Here is an 18,250-nt window from a genome sequence, read left to right as displayed (position 1 = left end):
CAAAATATATCACTTGCAATGAAACTATAGGCCAAACGTGTGTGTAGGAACATGCAAGTAAATGAGGTGAAAGACAAGGTAACAGAGTAAATAGAGTTAAAAAACCCCTGACATAATCAGAGAACAGACTTTAGAAATGAAAGAATTAATGTCATTGCTGATTTGACTAAAGATAAGTCTGATCTGTCAAAAATCCCTAATCTTTTTTAAAAGTTAATTTGCAGTATTAGATCCAGTGTGTTGTTTTCAGACTTGCATTGCAAAGTGGTGTGTGCGCTGGTAGTGTGATGAGTTTCTCAGTAGTTAAAAAGTGAAACTTTGAAGGATGCCTGTTTCTCTGATTAATTATTGATGTTTCTATGAAGTAAATGTGAATTAATGATAATTACAAAAGGCAAACATGTACTATTGTACATAACATATCGATATCTGTCACAATATTGTCCTCAGTACATTTTCATCTCAGTGACGAGCAACAGAGGAATATTCTCATGTCTGTGGTGTTGCACATCTGCTCAGATTTGAAATAATTATCCAAAGGCAAATGAATTAATAAACACTATTAGACAGATGGATAAAAGCACAGTTGAGAATTCACAGCTGTTTGAGCTGTATGTGTAGTAGAAATCAGTTATGTAAATACTGTGTGTACATAGGATTGGATTTTTCAGAGTAATAGGGTGTGTCGACTTGCGTGTTTTCTATTTAAACTTACTTTTAATTTAACACGATGTAATCAATTGTATTGCTTCGAAAAAAGTCTAAATAGCAACATTTAATTTGTAATTACTCACTTTAGTTTTCCTCATTTTTTAATGTTCTGTCCTTATTCTTGTTAGATTTATTTGTTTTAAACTGTACAGAAATGTTAATTTTTCATGTGTGTCTGACAGGAAGAGTCAATCATATTCTGAAGGTAAAAAAATATTTGAGTTTTACAAAATTGTAAAGTAGATCTCAATTTTTTTTACAGGATACTGGTGTCACTAGTAGAGATCTAATTAGTCGAAGGATTAAAGAATACAGTACAATGATGAGGTAGGTGAATTATATGCTGCCATAGTTTCTGTAAGCTTTTTAGCTTCTTTTTACTGAAGTAATATATCTTCTTTCAGTTCTTCAAGCAGCAAAACAGAGCCATCTCCCAAAACACCTCGCCAGAGTCTAAGTATCAGACAGACTCTGCTTGGAACTAAAGCAGAACAGAGGACCCAGAGTCCACATTCCCCTAAGGATGAGTCTGAAAGGAAGCTTCTCACTAAAGGTCTGGGTGTTTTACATATTTTCTTTAGCTCCTTATAGCCCCATTGAGGTGCCCTTTCAGGTTTTTCAAATTTATGAATATGCAGATGCAAAACAAGTATTAACCAGGTTTTCTTAAGCTTCAGCTATAATCACTCATATCTTGTAACTACTTCATTTAGATGTTATGTTTCAGGTCTTGAAGTTTTTTATTCTAGACCTCTCTCAACAGGGTTCTGGGTGTTTTTTTTCCTGCAGCTCCATGTAGTGTTAACAGTAGCAAAATACGGGTGTTATGCTTCTTGTGAGCAAAATTTTGCCAAGCTTTGGAAATAATTTTCTGTAAAAATCATAATTTTGTCTCCAGCTGACTTGGAAGTCACAAGGTAAATTCATATTTTAAATAATGCTGTTAATAAACTAAAGTTTTCCACAGAAGTGTTTAGAAGTAGAGAAGAACGTGTCTTTTTTTGTCTTAATCTTTAAAATACAGAAGTAAAACTATATTATTTTTTCCAGAACAAAATTAATGCCTGCTGAGTTCTAAAAAAGTCCAATGAGCTGACATTGCAAACCTAAATCAGTAACTGAACTTCATCAAATAATGTCACAAGCTACTTTTTTTTTTTTGTTCCCCAAGAATGTGTACACATACTGTATTTCTGATCAGACTGTCCTTGCAAGGATGTTGCATACAAATTCAGGCAACTGGCTGATCACTTTTAATCAACCAGTTTTGCCCAGTTCCGACAATGTCCCTTTGCTCCTGCTGTGCTACAGATCATTTAACTAAATTGCAGATGTTAAGTAAATGCCAAATCTGCTGAAAGAGTATACTTCAGTAAGAAGGAAGTACTATTGTATTAGGCCACTTGCAGTACAGGATAAATGGGAATTGCAGTTTGCTACATGGATTGTATAGGAGAGGTAAACAGAGCAACTGAACTTTTTGTTTGATTTTTGGATGGCTAATACTTTTAAGTGTTTGAGTTCTGCTTGAAATCGTTTAGGAGTGACTAAAATCTGGTCATTTTTGAAAGAGTGAGTAGGTCTGCAGAAGTGTGAGCATGGCTGTATAGTTTCATAGGTATTTGGTGCTGCACTGTGTTTCAGTAGAGGCTTAATCTTGCTTTCCTAAATGTAGACTTAATTTTTTTAAATGTAATTTATGTACCTTTAGTCTTAAATTATGAAATTCCACACTACCATCCATCTACCTGCTTTTCTAAATCTGGGGTGTATGTTTAAATGTATCTTTTGCATCACAAAAGAGGTAAAAATGCAGTAGGTGTTATTTGATCTTTGCGAATCTGTTACCTGTATTCATAGTAATTTTTGTGACTTAAATATTCTTATTTTTCTTCTTTATTTCCTTGTTGGCATTACACTAACAACAAAAAGATGAGACAAGCCCACCAAAAGACAAGGGAACGTGGAGAAAAGGCATTCCAAGCATTATGAGGAAGACATTTGAAAAGAAGCCATCTGCTGTAGGAACATTTGGTGTTAGACTAGACGATTGTCCCCCAGCTCATACCAACAAAGTAAGGAAGGACAATTTTTCTTTCCATTGTGATTTTACAATACTTTTTGTATGAACTACTTTAAAATGTATATATAACTTCAATTTTTCTTCAGTATATTCCACTGATTGTTGATATATGCTGCAAACTGGTTGAAGAAAGAGGTCTTGAGTACACAGGTATTTACAGAGTTCCTGGAAATAATGCTGCCATCTCCAGTATGCAAGAAGAGCTCAACAAAGGAATGACTGACATTGATGTTCATGATGATGTAAGTCTTTGATCACACTGTTTCCAGATTGAACTTCCAAAAACGTCTGCTTGTGTTGTGATGATAGAAATATAAAGCCTGTTTGTCCTCTCTTCTAAAATCCAGAAATGGCGAGACTTGAATGTGATAAGCAGTTTGCTGAAATCCTTCTTCAGAAAGCTTCCAGAACCCCTTTTTACTAATGGTAAGTTGTTCACTTTTGTCTTTAGGAATTACTGTTGAATGGTTGTCTTACAACTTTCACATGATTTAAGAGAAAATCCAATGGAATCATCCTAACCCTGTTCTGCTGACTAAGGATACCAACTAAACTCGAATACCAGAGTGAAAAGAGTAGGCGTATTTTACTAGTGATAGCTAAATAATGTAACAGTAATACAGAAAACATGCAGTAAGAAAAGCAGATTAATGCACTTAAAGCAAACAAATAGGAAAATACAGGGTAATGCATCAAATCATTACTACCTGAGAGAGAGAATAGTGATTAAGAAAGATACATCACCACTTCATTCGTTACCATGATCCAGATCTGCAGTTGCTGGGGAGCCCCGGTTACAGCGAGGATTTGGAGAGCCTGTCCTGGCAAGCGGGAAATCCTAGGCAAAGCATCCATGTGCAGGTGATGCATCCAAAGTCCCTGCAAGCAGGTCCAGCCTCATATACTAGAGATTGGCAAGCCAGAATAACTGGCACGTTTGTTTTGAGCGGAAAACTTCTGGTTTCATTCTTCCCTTGGATTCCATCCAAAGCCTGGCCAGGTCTCAGGAGCAGGGAAACCAAGGGAGTTTAAACAAGTTTAAACAAGTTTAAACAACTTGGGTTCTCAGCCTTGAACAAGGCTGAGAAAGGAAAGTTGTATACATTCTCTTGGCTTTTCATCCTCACTACTGATTATATTCTATCTAAGCTGCATCTTTGACTAGTGAGTTTACATATTTTGTTAATGACTACATGCTAAGTTAGCAGCTTCAGCTCAAGGCCTGTTGTTCAGGCTTCAGCATTTCAATGCTTTAGCACTTTCTACATCAGCATAAGTGGGTGGTTATAACTTAGTACAATACCTACTAGCACAATGGTTATCATTTATAAAATATACAGGATTCATCTATAGGTCAACTCTGGCTTGGGCCTGTTGTTCAAGCCTTAGCACTTCACTCTGTAATAAATACTCTCTTTATTCCTTAAAGAGCAAGGAGTCCTGGTGATCATAGAGCTTAAGAATGAGAGCTGTAAATAGGATTTCTCTGATGGTGAAGGAATTATGAATTTGCAAAAAAGAACTGAGTAAAATTTCCAATTTTACTGTTGTGATATTCTGTGAAAGCTGGGGTTTTTTCCCCCCCACTGACATCTTACTATACTATATACAATATAACAAGCTAATTTATGACTTCCAACGGTCATTCATGTGTATATGTACTTTACCAGTATTCACAGGGGAGTGGAACTGCGATGTGGGGGTGTATATACTGACATATCTAGATTAATTTCTGCTTTCTTTGACAGACAAATACGCGGATTTTATAGATGCCAATAGAAAAGAAGATCCTGTTGAGCGTCTAAAAACACTGAAGAGACTGGTAAGATGAAATCGGGTGTGTTGCAGATGGACTACAAAATTAGCATTAAATGTTTAATGTTCTGAATAGTGATTCCTTGTTGCAGATTCATGATTTACCTGAACATCATTATGAGACTCTCAAGTTTCTTTCTGCACATCTGAAGACAGTAGCAGAGAACTCAGAAAAAAACAAGGTATCAGAAACGAAAGTATAATGTATTTTTGTTTGTTTCATTTACTAAGTGTAGTTTTTGTGCAGGATTATTATTTGTTGAGGAGGTACTTGGATTAAACTAAGGTCCCGCAAAATATGCATTTGTTTAGTGTGAATTAAATTTTATTCAGATTGGTATTAATTCTTGTGGGAATAACTGCCTACCTCCTAAATTTGTCCCAAGGCTATAAATTTCATATAATCCCATTTAGACAGCAACAAGAGTGTGCCTGGACAGGATACAGACCAATGTCTGTGACCTGAGAGAACCTGTTGAGAGAGGCAGTTGCACCAGCCACCAGATTTGTGTGAAACCTGGCTTCCTGGACTCTTGAGTAGTTTTTAAGACTAAGACTTGCTGTAAATAATGATGACCCCAAAAGATGCTGGTTTTAAGAAAGAAAATTCTTGTAGAGCGTGGTAGTTCATCACTACAGGGTCTTAGTCCACCACTAAGGATAGCTTTCTGTCATTTTCATGGGGTGGGGAAGAGTTAGTTTGTGTTATGTGCTTCTATGCATGCTGTAATCCTACTGTAAATGTTTTTTTTAGCTCTTGGGGAGGGGTAGCTGGATGCAAAGCTTTACACAGTGTGGGTGTGCTTATGGATGCTTACCTCAGGACAGGTAACTTGGTGGCTTGTTACTTGCTACCAGTGTGCAGGGTACAGGAGAAAAATGGATGTGATGGATTCTGTATAGAGAAACCTGTGGCCAATCTTAAATCATTTAAAAGATCAGAAAATGCCTCAATTCAAGTGAGTATGGTAGGTTCCAACATCAGTTCTGCAAATAATACTTTCTAGTTAAATGTGAAAGAAAAATATGTGTGTGTGTGTACATATAAGAAAAAACATTTAACAAATTATACCCTTTAGTGGAATTATAGCTGACATTATAAGGAAATGATAGTAAATGTAATTTTTAAGTGCAATGCCTAAAGCAAACCTTTATCATTTTATGCTTTTTGTATGCTGTGTAAACATTGTTTAAATAATTTTTAATATTATGGAACACATAAAGCTAGATGAGTGAGGTGATAATGTAATTGCGTGAGTTGACAAGGCCACAATTCATGTCAAAGTGAGCATTAGGGGCTCATGTCATGTTTGCATCTTCTTTCTGGTAAGCAAAGGACATTGCCTTTTATGTATTATTAGTCTATTCTATGTCACAACAGTAAACTGTAAGTCAGAGAAGTAAGCAAAAATGCTAGATACGTATTCTGCTGCTGCTTTTGTGGAATTACTTGTCAAAGATGTAACATTAAAAGTAAATTAAGTGGATGACTGATGTTGTGACATGACTGCATAACACGAGTCTGTCTCATGAATAGATGTGTTGGGTCTGATGTTGGTTGCTGCCACCACCTCCAAAGTAGATGCAAATTGAATGAGCTCTTTGTACACATAATACAGTATTTGATTGCTCAGTTTTTTGTGTGTCGTGTAAACATTTTCAGGAAAAAAGAGAAGAAACATGCAACTACCAATGCCCTCTTAAAAAAATAATAAAAAAACAGAGTTTCTAAACAAAACAAATAGTCTTTATGGGAAGAAAAAAAAATCACCCTGAAAGTATAAAGAATATATCTGAGTTCTTGGGTTTTCTGTGCTTGTGGAGCTATTTACTTGCGGGTTGAGGAAGGTTGGCTTCTGAATTGCAGAAATGTTGGATGCATTTATTGCAGCTGCGTATAGAAGAGTTTGTGTAGTGTAACATCCTATCTGAGTCAGTAATGTGTTCTTTAAAAACCTTTTCTTTGTCCTTATTTAAAATGGTTCTCAAATATATTAATAGTGTTATATGAATGTACCGAGTCCATACTACTGTATTTTTTCATTATAAATGTATGATGTCAAATATTTGATTCCTTAGATGGAACCAAGAAACCTGGCAATAGTATTTGGTCCAACACTCGTGAGGACATCTGATGATAACATGACACACATGGTTACGCACATGCCAGATCAATACAAAATTGTAGAAACACTCATCCAAAAAGTAAGTGGATGCATTTCATTATTTAAAAAATAAGATCGTACACAGATTGACCAGCTCTTCTCTCATTGGGCCAGTTTGGGTCTGGTATTTATCCTTTGAACTCCAGGATATCATTTTTAGTAGTTCATGTTTGATTGTTCCACATTTGGGTCTTGTGTTTCCTGTGGGGTTTTCACCTTTTTTATTTTAAATTGTAGCATGACTGGTTTTTCACAGAAGATGATGCTGAAGAACCTCTTGTAAGTATTGTCATAAGTATTTGTGTTCTAATTATCTTAGTTTAGAATCTGCTTCTGCTGCTTCTAGAATGTGTATAGATTTCTTATTACGTCGCTATACGGTTTGCTCTTCAGAAGCACCTTTTTAGCTCTCCAGTCCTTGCAGTAACAAATTTTTTTTTTTTAAAAAAAAACAAGCTGTGCATTTGTTTCAAAAGCATAAATCAAAATGGGAAAATAAGAACACATGAGGAAAGCGTGTCCTCAGGTGAATAATGTGATTTTCTAAATGCTGTTGAATCATAACAAATTATTTGTGAAACGATGATGAAGAGATCTTTGTTTATTAACTATAGACAGCAGTTCAGGAGGAAAACACTGTAGAATCTCAGCCAGTGCCAAACATAGATCATTTACTCACCAACATTGGAAGAACGGGAGTATCTCCTGGAGACGTATCAGGTAACTCTTGCCTGGACAGTGTTAGTCCATAGGCTAGAATAACGTGCTCTGTTAACTTACTGTAACTCTCTTCCTACTTTCTTTTACTAATAAACTGTTTTTCTCTTTTCCAAAAGATCATTAACACTTCTTAAAGACTTGAGTTGTAGATAGTCATGCATGATATAATTTGGAAAACTTGTTGTGTAACAGGAGTATAATCATTAAAAGATGAGGCTTGCACATACTATTTTATTTATTCACAGTAACCCATGCAATCATCATCGTGAGGTGAAGCAGATAAGCTGATGTAAAGTGGTTTGCTGTGATGGCAGAAAGACTGATCTTCAGTGGTGTTCTAATATTGCTCCTTCCCAACGTTAGGAATGCAAAACATTGAGTTATGTTTTCTTGTCAAGTGATGGGCACTTTAAGTATGTTGCAGTATGTCTATACTAAAGCTGATTTCCTTCTGTTTATAAATGGCATCCTCTTTTGTGGCTAAGGACAAGCATTGCAGGCTCTTTTTTGGTGACTTTTTCCCCCCCTTCCTTCACTATACTATTGCACTAACCCAGCATGTTGTATCCCACAAATGTTATCCCTTCATCTCTAGCTTTTGTTTCAGTTTTCAAAGGGTTGTTCAGCACTTACTGAAACAGTCACTTTATACTGATGTTGTAACAGGCGAAGTGGGAGGAGTCTATCACACGGTGATGTCATTAGTGGATTCTGTGATGTCACTGATGGACAGCTGGAACTGTAGGAAGAAGGAGGACTGTTGCCCACACTGTAGCTGCCTTGTCTGCAGAAACCCCCGTTTCTTGTAAATGGAACAAAACCAGTTGATCTGTGCTGTAAATTTTCTTTTAAGAGTATTTTAAACAGATCAATGCTACTTTTTAAAAGTTTTTCTGCTGTTTCTTGTTATCTCTGAAGCAGACCCTGAGGAGAAATAGCATGGTATGGTCTACCAGTCTTTCTAGTCATAAAGCATTAGCCATGTGTCAAAAAGGGGTGTGGCAGGGGGCTCGGCTCTTTCTTCCTAGGGAGAAAGTCCCTAAAGCTGTAACACATCCAAGTTCATGCTTTTTTTAGTCACTGTGCTAGCCCCTTCCTACCCCCTTTGTAATTGTATAATCTTGGGTTTTGCGAGAGAGTAAAACTATGGTGTCCATTTTTCATTTCATAATAGCGCTTGTTTATAGAAAAGTACAAAACTGGTAGCTGCTGAAATCTAGCCAATTAAAAAATAAAATTTTACCTATACATAGTCAGAGGTGGAGAGATATATAATTGGGGTTTTTACACACAAAATGACTTAATTCCTTTAAAAACTCTTTCTCCTAAAAAGAATTATGGCTACATGAACCATGATTTGTACCTAGGGCAGCCAACAGTACTAAGACATTCAATTTTGCTTTGTGTATCCTGAATCTCAGGAAAGTACACGGTACGATCCTGAAAAGGTCTCTCAGCTGCGGTTTTGCAGGAGCTGTATACTTAAAACATAGAATAAACATCAGTTTTTCTGGTTTTTATTTAGAAGAACAGGGCTCCTTTGCCATTCCTATCATTGAGCTGGTTCTGCCTACAATTCACAGCATCTTTTCATGGCGGTGGCTTTCTGTGGTGCAGCTTGCATCTTTGTGAGCTCTGACTATTCACTCTGTTCTGGTTTTTATTTGCTTCACATTTTGTTCCGTGCTTGTCTTTTTCCATAAGTCCAGCATTGTCTGTAGCAACAACAAAAAAAATTGCACAGAACTGAGCAGAATTGTTTTTTTTCATTTTTCCACAGATTCAGCTACTAGTGACTCAGCAAAATCTAAGGTAAACCATTTTGTGAAATGATATAGTTAGAAGCTTCTGAAATCTGTTAGATATTTGCTTGCTTTATTAAATCACTTACATGCAGATGTATTATAAGGCTTATGTAGAATTTTCTAAATGAGTGGTAATACTGTTTTCTCAGCAAACAATTTTAAAGTGTTACATTGGAAAAGTGTCACTTGTTTGCAGTTAGCTGCTTCTGCCAAAGCAGGCAGCTGCACACATATACAGCTTTGTTCCAAACTCTTGCAATTGTGAGCGTTTACCTCCTTTTTGCATCTCATTTAGTAGAGGTAAATGTACATAGTATGTTCACTGTCATTGTTGGCATCCTACTTACTCCCAGACAGCATTTGTGTTTCCCTAATTCACTGACAAAAGTACATGTAGAATTCAGCCTTTTCTTCCTCACAAGATAATGATAGCTCCTCCTCCTCAAGCCAGAGGTTGTGGTTAAAGGTTGCTATGCAAAACCTCCCTAGGAAGTATTGCTGTGCTTGGGAGGACAGCCTTGTAGATAGTGGGGAAGTAAGACTGGAACATGGGCAACAGTTCAGTCCTCAGTTTAATGACAGAGTTCTCAGTGGACCCATGGACAAATCTTCCAGTCTCTTAGGCTGGTGTTCAGTAGTTGCTAACCCTGGGTGTCTGTAGCACAGGGTGATATGGCAGCATGTGGCTGGCCTCAGTCAGCTGTGAGCGCATGATACGGCTTTATGCTGGCATGTGTTCTAGGTGTATCACTGATGCTCCCCTCTTGAGCTGAGAACCAGACTTAATGCATCCTTCTGGTTCATTGTTGGGATGGCAGCCCAGCTGTTTGGTGGCTCAGCCACTGCTCCAAAAAAGCCCAACTTTCAGGACACCATGTCACACTGCCTGTGCCAGGACGCTGTGCTGTTTGCAGGGTGCCTTTTGCTGACCATCACCTACAAGCAGCACAGAGCAACAGCACATAGTCACGGGCCTGTGAGCAGCGGCGCGGATGCACACAGATTGCCTGGGCCAGGAGCTTCCTTACTGCTCAGCCAGACACATCCCAAGTGGAGCTCCAGCTGGCTGCATTGCTTGATGCATTCTTCTTGGTGAGAAGGACATGTATCTGTTCCCAACCCATGGGAAAAAATGTGCAGAGCTCACCCATCCTTTATGGGGACAGTAGCTAATGCAAGAGTGGCACCTGAGTAGTGAGAAGAATTGCTGTAGTCACTTGGAAAGTGGTAGGCCTCGACACCCAGTGTTCTTTTGCCAGTCGGTTTTGGATTGGCACTTGTCTGCCAATTCAGAGGTGACGCCTGCTGCCCAGAAGGTTCTTTGTCTGCGCTGCCTATAGGCAGTCATTGTGCAGGAAGCCAGGCCGTCACTGCAGGGTGGTTGTTGTGCAGGCTTCTCAGATGCTTGTTTCCCGGGGGCCTCTCAGCAAAACCTAATGCGTGTCTTCTGCCCACCCTGCCCTCATCTCTGAGCTCTGCATAAAGAGCAGGTGACATTCTCTGCCATGGAGCAGGAGGTTCTGGATAACCATTAATATTTTTGTTAGTGTTGGTTGAGTTTCTGTTGCAAACCAGTCTTGAAAAAGTTGCCTTGCTATAACGGAGCCTGCTTTATTAGTCAGTCAGAAACTAAATAGTTGTATATACAAACTAGTTCTTGTTAAGTTGAAGGGATTCAGATAAAAAGTGGAATTCTCAGGATTAAAATTGACTTCTTGGGCAATGTCTTGTAGGCTACAGAAAGAGAAATATTTCCTGAATAAAGACTGCTGTGAAGCTCAGAACGTGTTTTTAAAAAGTCTCAGGCTAACAAATGCTTTGTGATTTCTAATCATGCCCTCTCTTTTTTTAAAAAAAACAGGGTTCTTGGGGTTCTGGAAAGGATCAGTATAGCAAGGAACTGCTTGTGTCCTCCATTTTTGCAGCAGCTAGTCGCAAGCGGAAAAAAACAAAAGAGAAACCTCAACCAAGCAGCTCAGAGGATGAGTTGGATAGTGTTTTTTTCAAGAAGGAGCTTGCAGAACAGTCTCGTGGTGACACAACAAAAGAGGACATAGCTAAAGGAGACTATGAAAGAGAGAGAGACATAGGTAGAAAACAGAGGATGTTTGTCCTGAAGGAAAAAGAGAACAGTAAAAAAGATGTGAATGTTGTGAAGGATGAAAAGAAGTCATTAAAGAAAGAAAGTATCCTGTCAGAGGAGCCTTCACTGCCTTACCATGAAAAATGTTCAAAATCACAGAATCTCAGCTGTCTCCAAGCCACGCAGAAGAATAACCCAAAAATGCCCATTTCACAGTCTTCTTCCCAGGTTGAGGAGACAGTGTCTGACTCTGGCACTATGCTAAGTACTTCGTCCCAGACTTCCCAGCACAGATACTCATGCAAAAAAGTAGCCAGCCCTGAAGTTAAACACAATGAGTTTTTAGCAGCTGATGTCAGTTCCATCACCTCGGATTATTCAACTACTTCATCTACTATGTATCTCACTGGTTTAGATGGCAGTATGCTGAGCCCTGAGGTGCAGTCGGTGACAGAAAGCAAGGGAGAAGATGCTGATGATGAAAGAAGTGAATTGATCAGCGAAGGGCGTCCTATGGAGACGGACAGTGAAAGTGACTTCCCTGTCTTTGCCACCAGTGCTGCTGCTGAAAGGCTGTCCAAAGGGAAAGTTTCAGAAGTGGTAAAGACCAGTCGGAGGAACTCTGAAGAAAGCGAAGTAAGTTGTACTGAGGGAAGTTCAACACCAAAGTTAGAGAGTCGCAGACTTTTTAGCTCACACAAACTTATTGAATGTGATACACTGTCTAGGAGAAAGTCTGCACGGCACAAAACGGACAGTGAGGGTTCAGGGGATGCAAAGAGTGAGAAGGACTTGCCTACTGTGACCAAAATGTTTGACATAATGAAAAAAGGAAGATCGACAAGCAGTTTAGCTACATCAGCCAGAAGTGAGACTGACAAACAAGAACCTACCTGGAGACTTAAAATTACAGATAGGTTAAAGCTGCGACTCAAATCATCTGCAGATGACATGTTTGGAGTTGGGAATCAAAAAGCCAACTCTGCAGAGACTGCAAAGAGAAAAAATATCAGGCGAAGGCATACGCTTGGAGGACAGAGGGATTTCGCTGAAATAAGCGTCCTGAACGCTTGGAAAGCTCAAGAGCCGAGTCAAAGTAGAGAGAGAGAATCTGAGCTTTCAGCTGTGAATCGGTTGAAGCCAAAATGTCCAGCACAGGACCTCTCTATCTCAGACTGGCTTGCACGAGAACGTTTACGCACTAGCACAACTGACCTTAATACGGGTGAAACTGGAAAGCCCAGACTTGAGAACACTAGCTTAGCAGATATATCAAAGGTAGACCTGCCTTTATCTGCAGAGATACAGGCAGATGAAGGCAGTTCTTCCAGCAGCTTGACTTTAATTAATAGAACACCACCTTCGGGACCATTTCAGCCACCAGACCAGGTAAACGGTGAAAATTATCAGAACATGAACAAAAACAACTTTAGCCCAGCAGTTGATGCCCATCCTCATAAACTGTCTGGGACCCAAGTGGTTAGATCTCGATTCTATCAGTATCTTTGAAATGGGGAGATATGTCCACTACAGCAATTCATTAACTTCCTGTTACACTTCCCAGTAACTGTGTGTATGTGTGTGTGTGTGTGTGTGTGTGTGTGTGTACATATATATATATTTTCCTGTACTGTTGTTGTTATGCAGCCTCCATTTGGGCTGGTTTCATCAATATGCTCTGTGGAACGTCTTCACAGTGCATTACCACAGCCAGAAGAACACTAAAGTTAAAGTATATATATATATATATATATTTTAAGAAAAAGTATATTTGATGGCTGCATACAAATGTTGAACAAAGCATCTGATGCAACACGCTGTGTAGTGTATACATGGTTTTCTGACTGAAAGTTGGCCTGGCATTAGTATGCAGAAAAATTGTTCTTTTGGTTTAGTCACTAACAAGTGCCTCATCATAAATTCATTTGGTTTGTTAGGGTGCCATATTGTTAAATTAGAAAAACTTACTACAAACAAATGAATGCATTTTACTGTTAACGAGTTTCACTACATTTTACAAATGTTAACACAGGTGGCTACAGAGCTTCCATTCCTTAGGCATTCCAGTAAATATTGGAGTTTTATATTTCCAATTTTAATACAGATTTTGAGTTTTATGTGACTTGAATTTTTAATCTTTCTGTAAAATAAGTAACTTAAATGTACATATTACATGTGTATCTTTTCTTCAGATACCAGATTTGATATAAATGTTGTAACATAGGCGTGTAGATAGTGGATACTGGATGGAACTGGTTTCTTTTATTGAGAATATAATTCTGCATGAAGACCTAATGAATCCAAACCTGTATCATGCCTGTGTGCATACCCACTTAAACACTGGAAATAAAATTGTTTTGGTGACTCTTTGCATCATGCGAATTCATTCTAATGAACAGTTTTAAAATGTCATGTTTAGAAGTTTCAGGCAGTAGCTGCCCTCAGATCAAAAACCTCCAGTTGCTCCTGGATGAGAGGTGCTTCTCTTTAATGTCTTTTGTGGGACGAAACCGTGAAGGTTAGCGTATGAGAGAGAGGTTCAGCTGGTTAAATATTTTCATCTTGGCAGATTGTCTGATTCTAAGGTATGTAGCAGGTTGGTTTGTGTTTAAATATACTGGTATTGTAGCACTGAAAAAAACATGTCCATAATTGTGCCCGAGTCACAAAGAGTGAATGCCAGTATCTGCCAGTCAAAACAATACCGTAGTATGGATCTTGGACTCGTTATAGTTTAAACTACAAAGATGAATTTTTACCCTAAAACCCCTTCTGTGTGTGAACTCCCTACCAGTTATAATTTTTTCCTTCTATTTTCTTGCATACCTGTTTGAAAACAAAGCAGCTGTTCATCACTTCGGGTATTCCCTTGTCTTACATTGTTACTTGCTTGGCAAAGGGTTAAACCTGTATCGCTGATAAATAAGCAATGAACATTGTGAGCATATAAAAATTGACGCATGTGGTCAGTAAGTTAAGGGAGGTGATTCTTCCCTTCTACTCTGTTCTGGTGAGACACCACCTGGAGTTCTGTGTCCAGCTCTGGGTCCCCAGCATAACTGGGACATGGACGTGCTCGAGCGGGCCCAGGGCAGGGCCATGAAGATGATGAGGGGCTGGAGCACCTCCCCTGTAAGGACAGGCCGTGACAGTTGGGGCTGTTCAGCCTGGAGAAGAGAAGGCTCCGGGGAGACCTTATAGTGGCTTTCCAGTACCTCAAGGGGCCCTACAGGAAAGATGGGGAGGGACCCTTTGTCAGGGAGTGTAGGGATAGGACAAGGTATAATGGTTTTAAACTGAGGGAGGGTAGATTTAGATCAGATGTAAGGAAGAAAATCTTCACTGTGAGGGTGGTGAGGCCCTGGCACAGGTTGCCCAGAGAAGCTGTGGCTGCCCCCTCCCTGGCAGTGTTCAAGGCCAGGCTGGACAGGGCTTTGAGCAACCTGGGCTAGTGAAAGGTGTCCCTGACCATGGCAGGGGGGTGGGACTGCATGGACTTTAAGGTCCCTGCGAACCCAAACCATTCTATAAGTTGGTATGTCCTGTTGCTGAGAAGAGAAGGAATTGTCATAACTAGGATGTGTAGGCTGACATGTTTTTAAAGCAGACCGTTTCATTCCAGAATCATTGTAACAGTCCTGTGCATTGATCTAATGTGGTTTTGATCCTTGTGAGAAATCGTTATTAAATTGGCTGCAAAGAAAAGCATTGGATACGACAGCTGAGATCTGTGAAAGTTCTCACTGTGTAATTGTGTGCATCTAGTACCTGTTTACATAAAAATGAATCATGTTCTTGTGGTCTCCTTGCAAACTAAAATGTCTTTTCCCCCAGAGCAAACAGGAAGCTGGTGCATTAGTGGTGTTTCTGTGTGCAGTGTGAGAAAGAGTGAGTATGTTTTTGAAACACAGAGTAATTGATGATATTTGTTTCAGTCCTAATAGTAAAGTTTATTTGAATGAAGGATTTCAAATTACAGTGTTGTGATGACTCTGTAATGCCATTCATCAGCAAATACCCGTCACCTCTTACTGGAGGTGTGTTTTGTCCCATCACTACCCTCAGAAGCTTGTAAGAGTGTGTTGAGCATCTACAGTAAGTCACAGGGGTCTTCTCAGTGAAGAAGTGTACTTACAGAGGTACGTAAGGAGTCCTGGGGGTTAGCGTCTTGCTCTGATTTGACAGCCATTTTGATGGATCAAGTTAATTTTCTTTTTGTTTTGTTTATAGATAACTAATGATTTTAATTCCTGAGTCTAGGTGTATGGCTGCCAACTCTTAACGTTTAAGAACATAGAACTTTTAACATATTGACCAGAAGCGAACACAAGATCTTTTGAAAATTTAGGAACCCAAATAAAAACTAAACATGATTTGTATTGGCTGACAGTGCTCCAAATTTAAATTTACAAATTGAAGGCCTCGGCAGCCTCCATCTTAATCTGCTGTTGCACTGGCTACAACTGCAGAGCAGTTGTAGAAGGAGTTTGGACAAAAGTCAGGGATATCTCGGCAGGTGCAAGAAAAGGATTACAGTGGTTCACGCCACCAGTGCCTTGCTCTCACTGTGTAAATCAGGTCTTGGGGAACATAACCTGGAAGGCAGAGTGGGAGGGAAGCTCTGAGGAAGCACTTGAAGGAGAGATGCAGGGAGCAATCTGTCAGGTGCATCAGGGAGAGATTACTGAGCTCCATCTGAAGAAAGTAGCATGTGGCAGTGTATGTGAGACTGGGAAAACACTGATGCTTTTTCTGCTCTTTTAAGACTGCCAAGATTTGGGGCCACTTTCAGTTCCGGCCAGTGTGGCATTTAACATGACAGATGTTTTTAGGAGCCATTGCTATGCTCTGATCTTCTGATCTCTGATCACTCTGATCTGAGTGGTGCTTCTTTCTTCCCACACCTCTCTGACCCTGCCTAGAGAAGACTGACAGTCATCAGATGCAAGAAGGGAAATGTGTGTGTGCAATAGCCTGCCCTGAGGTGAATACTGTTAGTGCCAGTATTCCCTCTGGAAGGTGGATGGGTAGCTCCACGGGGTCACAGAGCAGCTGAGGTGGGCAGGGACCCCTGGGGATTGCCTAGTCCTGCCCTGGCTCAGGCAGGTGCAGCCAGAGCAGATTGCTCGGCTGGGGTTGGCTGGGTGTTGAGTATCTCCAAGGGTGGAGGTTCTACAACCTCCCTGGGCAACCTGTGCCAGTGATTGGTCATGCTTACAGTTAAAAGGGGCTGCTCTTATGTTTAGGCAGAATTTCTTAATATTTCTGTTTGTGCCCATGTTTTGTTTTTATAATCATCAGAAGGATTTAAACTGACTTGGAAAGTACTTTTGGTCTGAGGACTGCTTGGAGCCATAAGCTGCAAGTTTTTAGGAACACGCCTTAACTGAGATCTGATGGGGAAATAATGAAAGGATGAACTGTGTGGTAGCAATAGCATTTCGGGTTTTAAAATGGTTCCAGCTAGCAGTTCCTGTTTCAGTGGTGATTGGTGGTTTAGTTTGAAATCCCTTTTCTGGGATGTGGTAGCTGGAAGGTGCTATATTGCCACTTTCAAGAATCTAAAGGGCTTGTTATGGTCCTGTTAGTATTGCTCACAGCACTTGTAATGTGGAATTAAGACATGGCCATAATCTAGATGGTTTCTTAACTTTTATGCTGCTGCAGAGCTGAAGAAAATCCTTTGCTGGGTGGCATGCAAGGGTCTCTTCCTGTCTGCAGTATCTGAGGAGGATCTCTCTCCACTTTGTCCAGGCAGGATGAAAGAGTTTGAAATGTGGCCTCACCTGCTACAAAAAGCTATGTTCTTGTTTTCAGAGCCAGGTCCTCATTTAGATAGTAATCAAGCAATTAATTGTGCCAGCCCGGCTGTGGAAAGAAGGGTGTAGGCTGACGTGGGGCTGGGAGGGGAAATGACTTAAAACGGACCTGCCATTGTAGAAGTGGTACATCTCCCTGTGGCTCACAGTTACAAGACCTTAAAAATCTGCCTTAGCCATCTGTTATCGAACCCATGAGTCTTTAAGCGTGCGGGAAGAGCTGCCTTTTAGTGGGGATCAGCTGGATTTTGGCTCTGCACATCCTTCCTCTTCCCTGCTCTGTGCATCTTCCAATCTGCTTTCCTACCACTGTGGCCTGCCCAATGCAGGGGCTGGGTGCTGTGTTTCATTGTTTCTGCTGCAGTCCCCACAGGTAGAGTCAGCTGGCACACAGGGATGGCACTTTGTGATGCAGTCCTGGGCTGGCTCTGACTACAGCAGGCAGCAGGAAGGTCCTGCTTGCCTTCCAACTCCTTCCACCTCAAAAGCTTCACTTTCACTGCTGATTTTTTTTTTTTTGAGCAGTGAGGTCTTATCATATCTGAGCCCAGCGGATCACTGCAATCTAAAGAAACTCGATGGCTGCTCACAGAAGAGATTTTTGCTGCAAATGCAACTGCTAGCAAGTCTGATATCCTGGAGATGTAGTACTCTGCTGTTGCTTTGTTTTGTTGTTTTGGTTTTTTTTTTTCTGAAGAGCCTCTGTCATCTTTAAACTGATCAAGAGCTGGGAGAGCTTGATCTGGAATTGCCTGTGCCAGAGCGCCCTGGCGACAGCAAAGAGTATGGGCTCCTTTCTCACGTGTTCCCTTTTTGAACACAGGCTAACTGTAGGGAATGCTGGGGGCTGAGTGAGGGCTGTTCTCTTAGCGTTGAGCCTGCTATTGCAGGGGTAGCTGACCAGTGGCTCACGTCCCTAGCTCAGGCTGCAGTCACCTCCACCAAACCTGCCTCTTCATAACAGGTTTACAGTGAGACGCTTGGCTTTTCAATCACTAGATTTTTTTAGTCAGTGCTCAAGGGTTTTATTTACAGACTTGATGGTTTTT

At 40.1% G+C, this 18,250-nt stretch overlaps 1 protein-coding gene across 2 annotated transcripts in view; it reads left to right on the top strand.

Annotated features, from left to right (window-relative positions):
- ARHGAP21 (Rho GTPase activating protein 21) overlaps window positions 1-13,746 on the top strand; it is an 85,754-nt gene extending 72,008 nt beyond the window's left edge. For both annotated transcript variants that reach the window (XM_026843367.1, XM_026843368.1), the window contains 12 exons: window positions 974-1,038; window positions 1,116-1,264; window positions 2,644-2,786; window positions 2,881-3,036; window positions 3,142-3,220; window positions 4,543-4,616; window positions 4,702-4,791; window positions 6,689-6,814; window positions 7,012-7,053; window positions 7,389-7,494; window positions 9,275-9,306; window positions 11,161-13,746. In XM_026843367.1, coding sequence (XP_026699168.1) covers window positions 974-1,038; window positions 1,116-1,264; window positions 2,644-2,786; window positions 2,881-3,036; window positions 3,142-3,220; window positions 4,543-4,616; window positions 4,702-4,791; window positions 6,689-6,814; window positions 7,012-7,053; window positions 7,389-7,494; window positions 9,275-9,306; window positions 11,161-12,891 — 2,793 coding nt within the window. In that variant the 3' untranslated portion in view covers window positions 12,892-13,746. The remainder of the gene's footprint in view (window positions 1-973; window positions 1,039-1,115; window positions 1,265-2,643; window positions 2,787-2,880; window positions 3,037-3,141; window positions 3,221-4,542; window positions 4,617-4,701; window positions 4,792-6,688; window positions 6,815-7,011; window positions 7,054-7,388; window positions 7,495-9,274; window positions 9,307-11,160) is intronic.
- The last annotated feature ends 4,504 nt before the right edge of the window (window positions 13,747-18,250 follow it).

The sequence above is a fragment of the Athene cunicularia genome (genome assembly GCF_003259725.1).
Source record: "Athene cunicularia isolate RWA chromosome 2 unlocalized genomic scaffold, athCun1 chr2_part1, whole genome shotgun sequence".
Taxonomy (NCBI): Eukaryota; Metazoa; Chordata; class Aves; order Strigiformes; family Strigidae; genus Athene; species Athene cunicularia.
The sequence above is the reverse complement of the archived record's forward strand: the minus strand, read 5'-3'. Positions and strand labels throughout refer to the sequence as shown.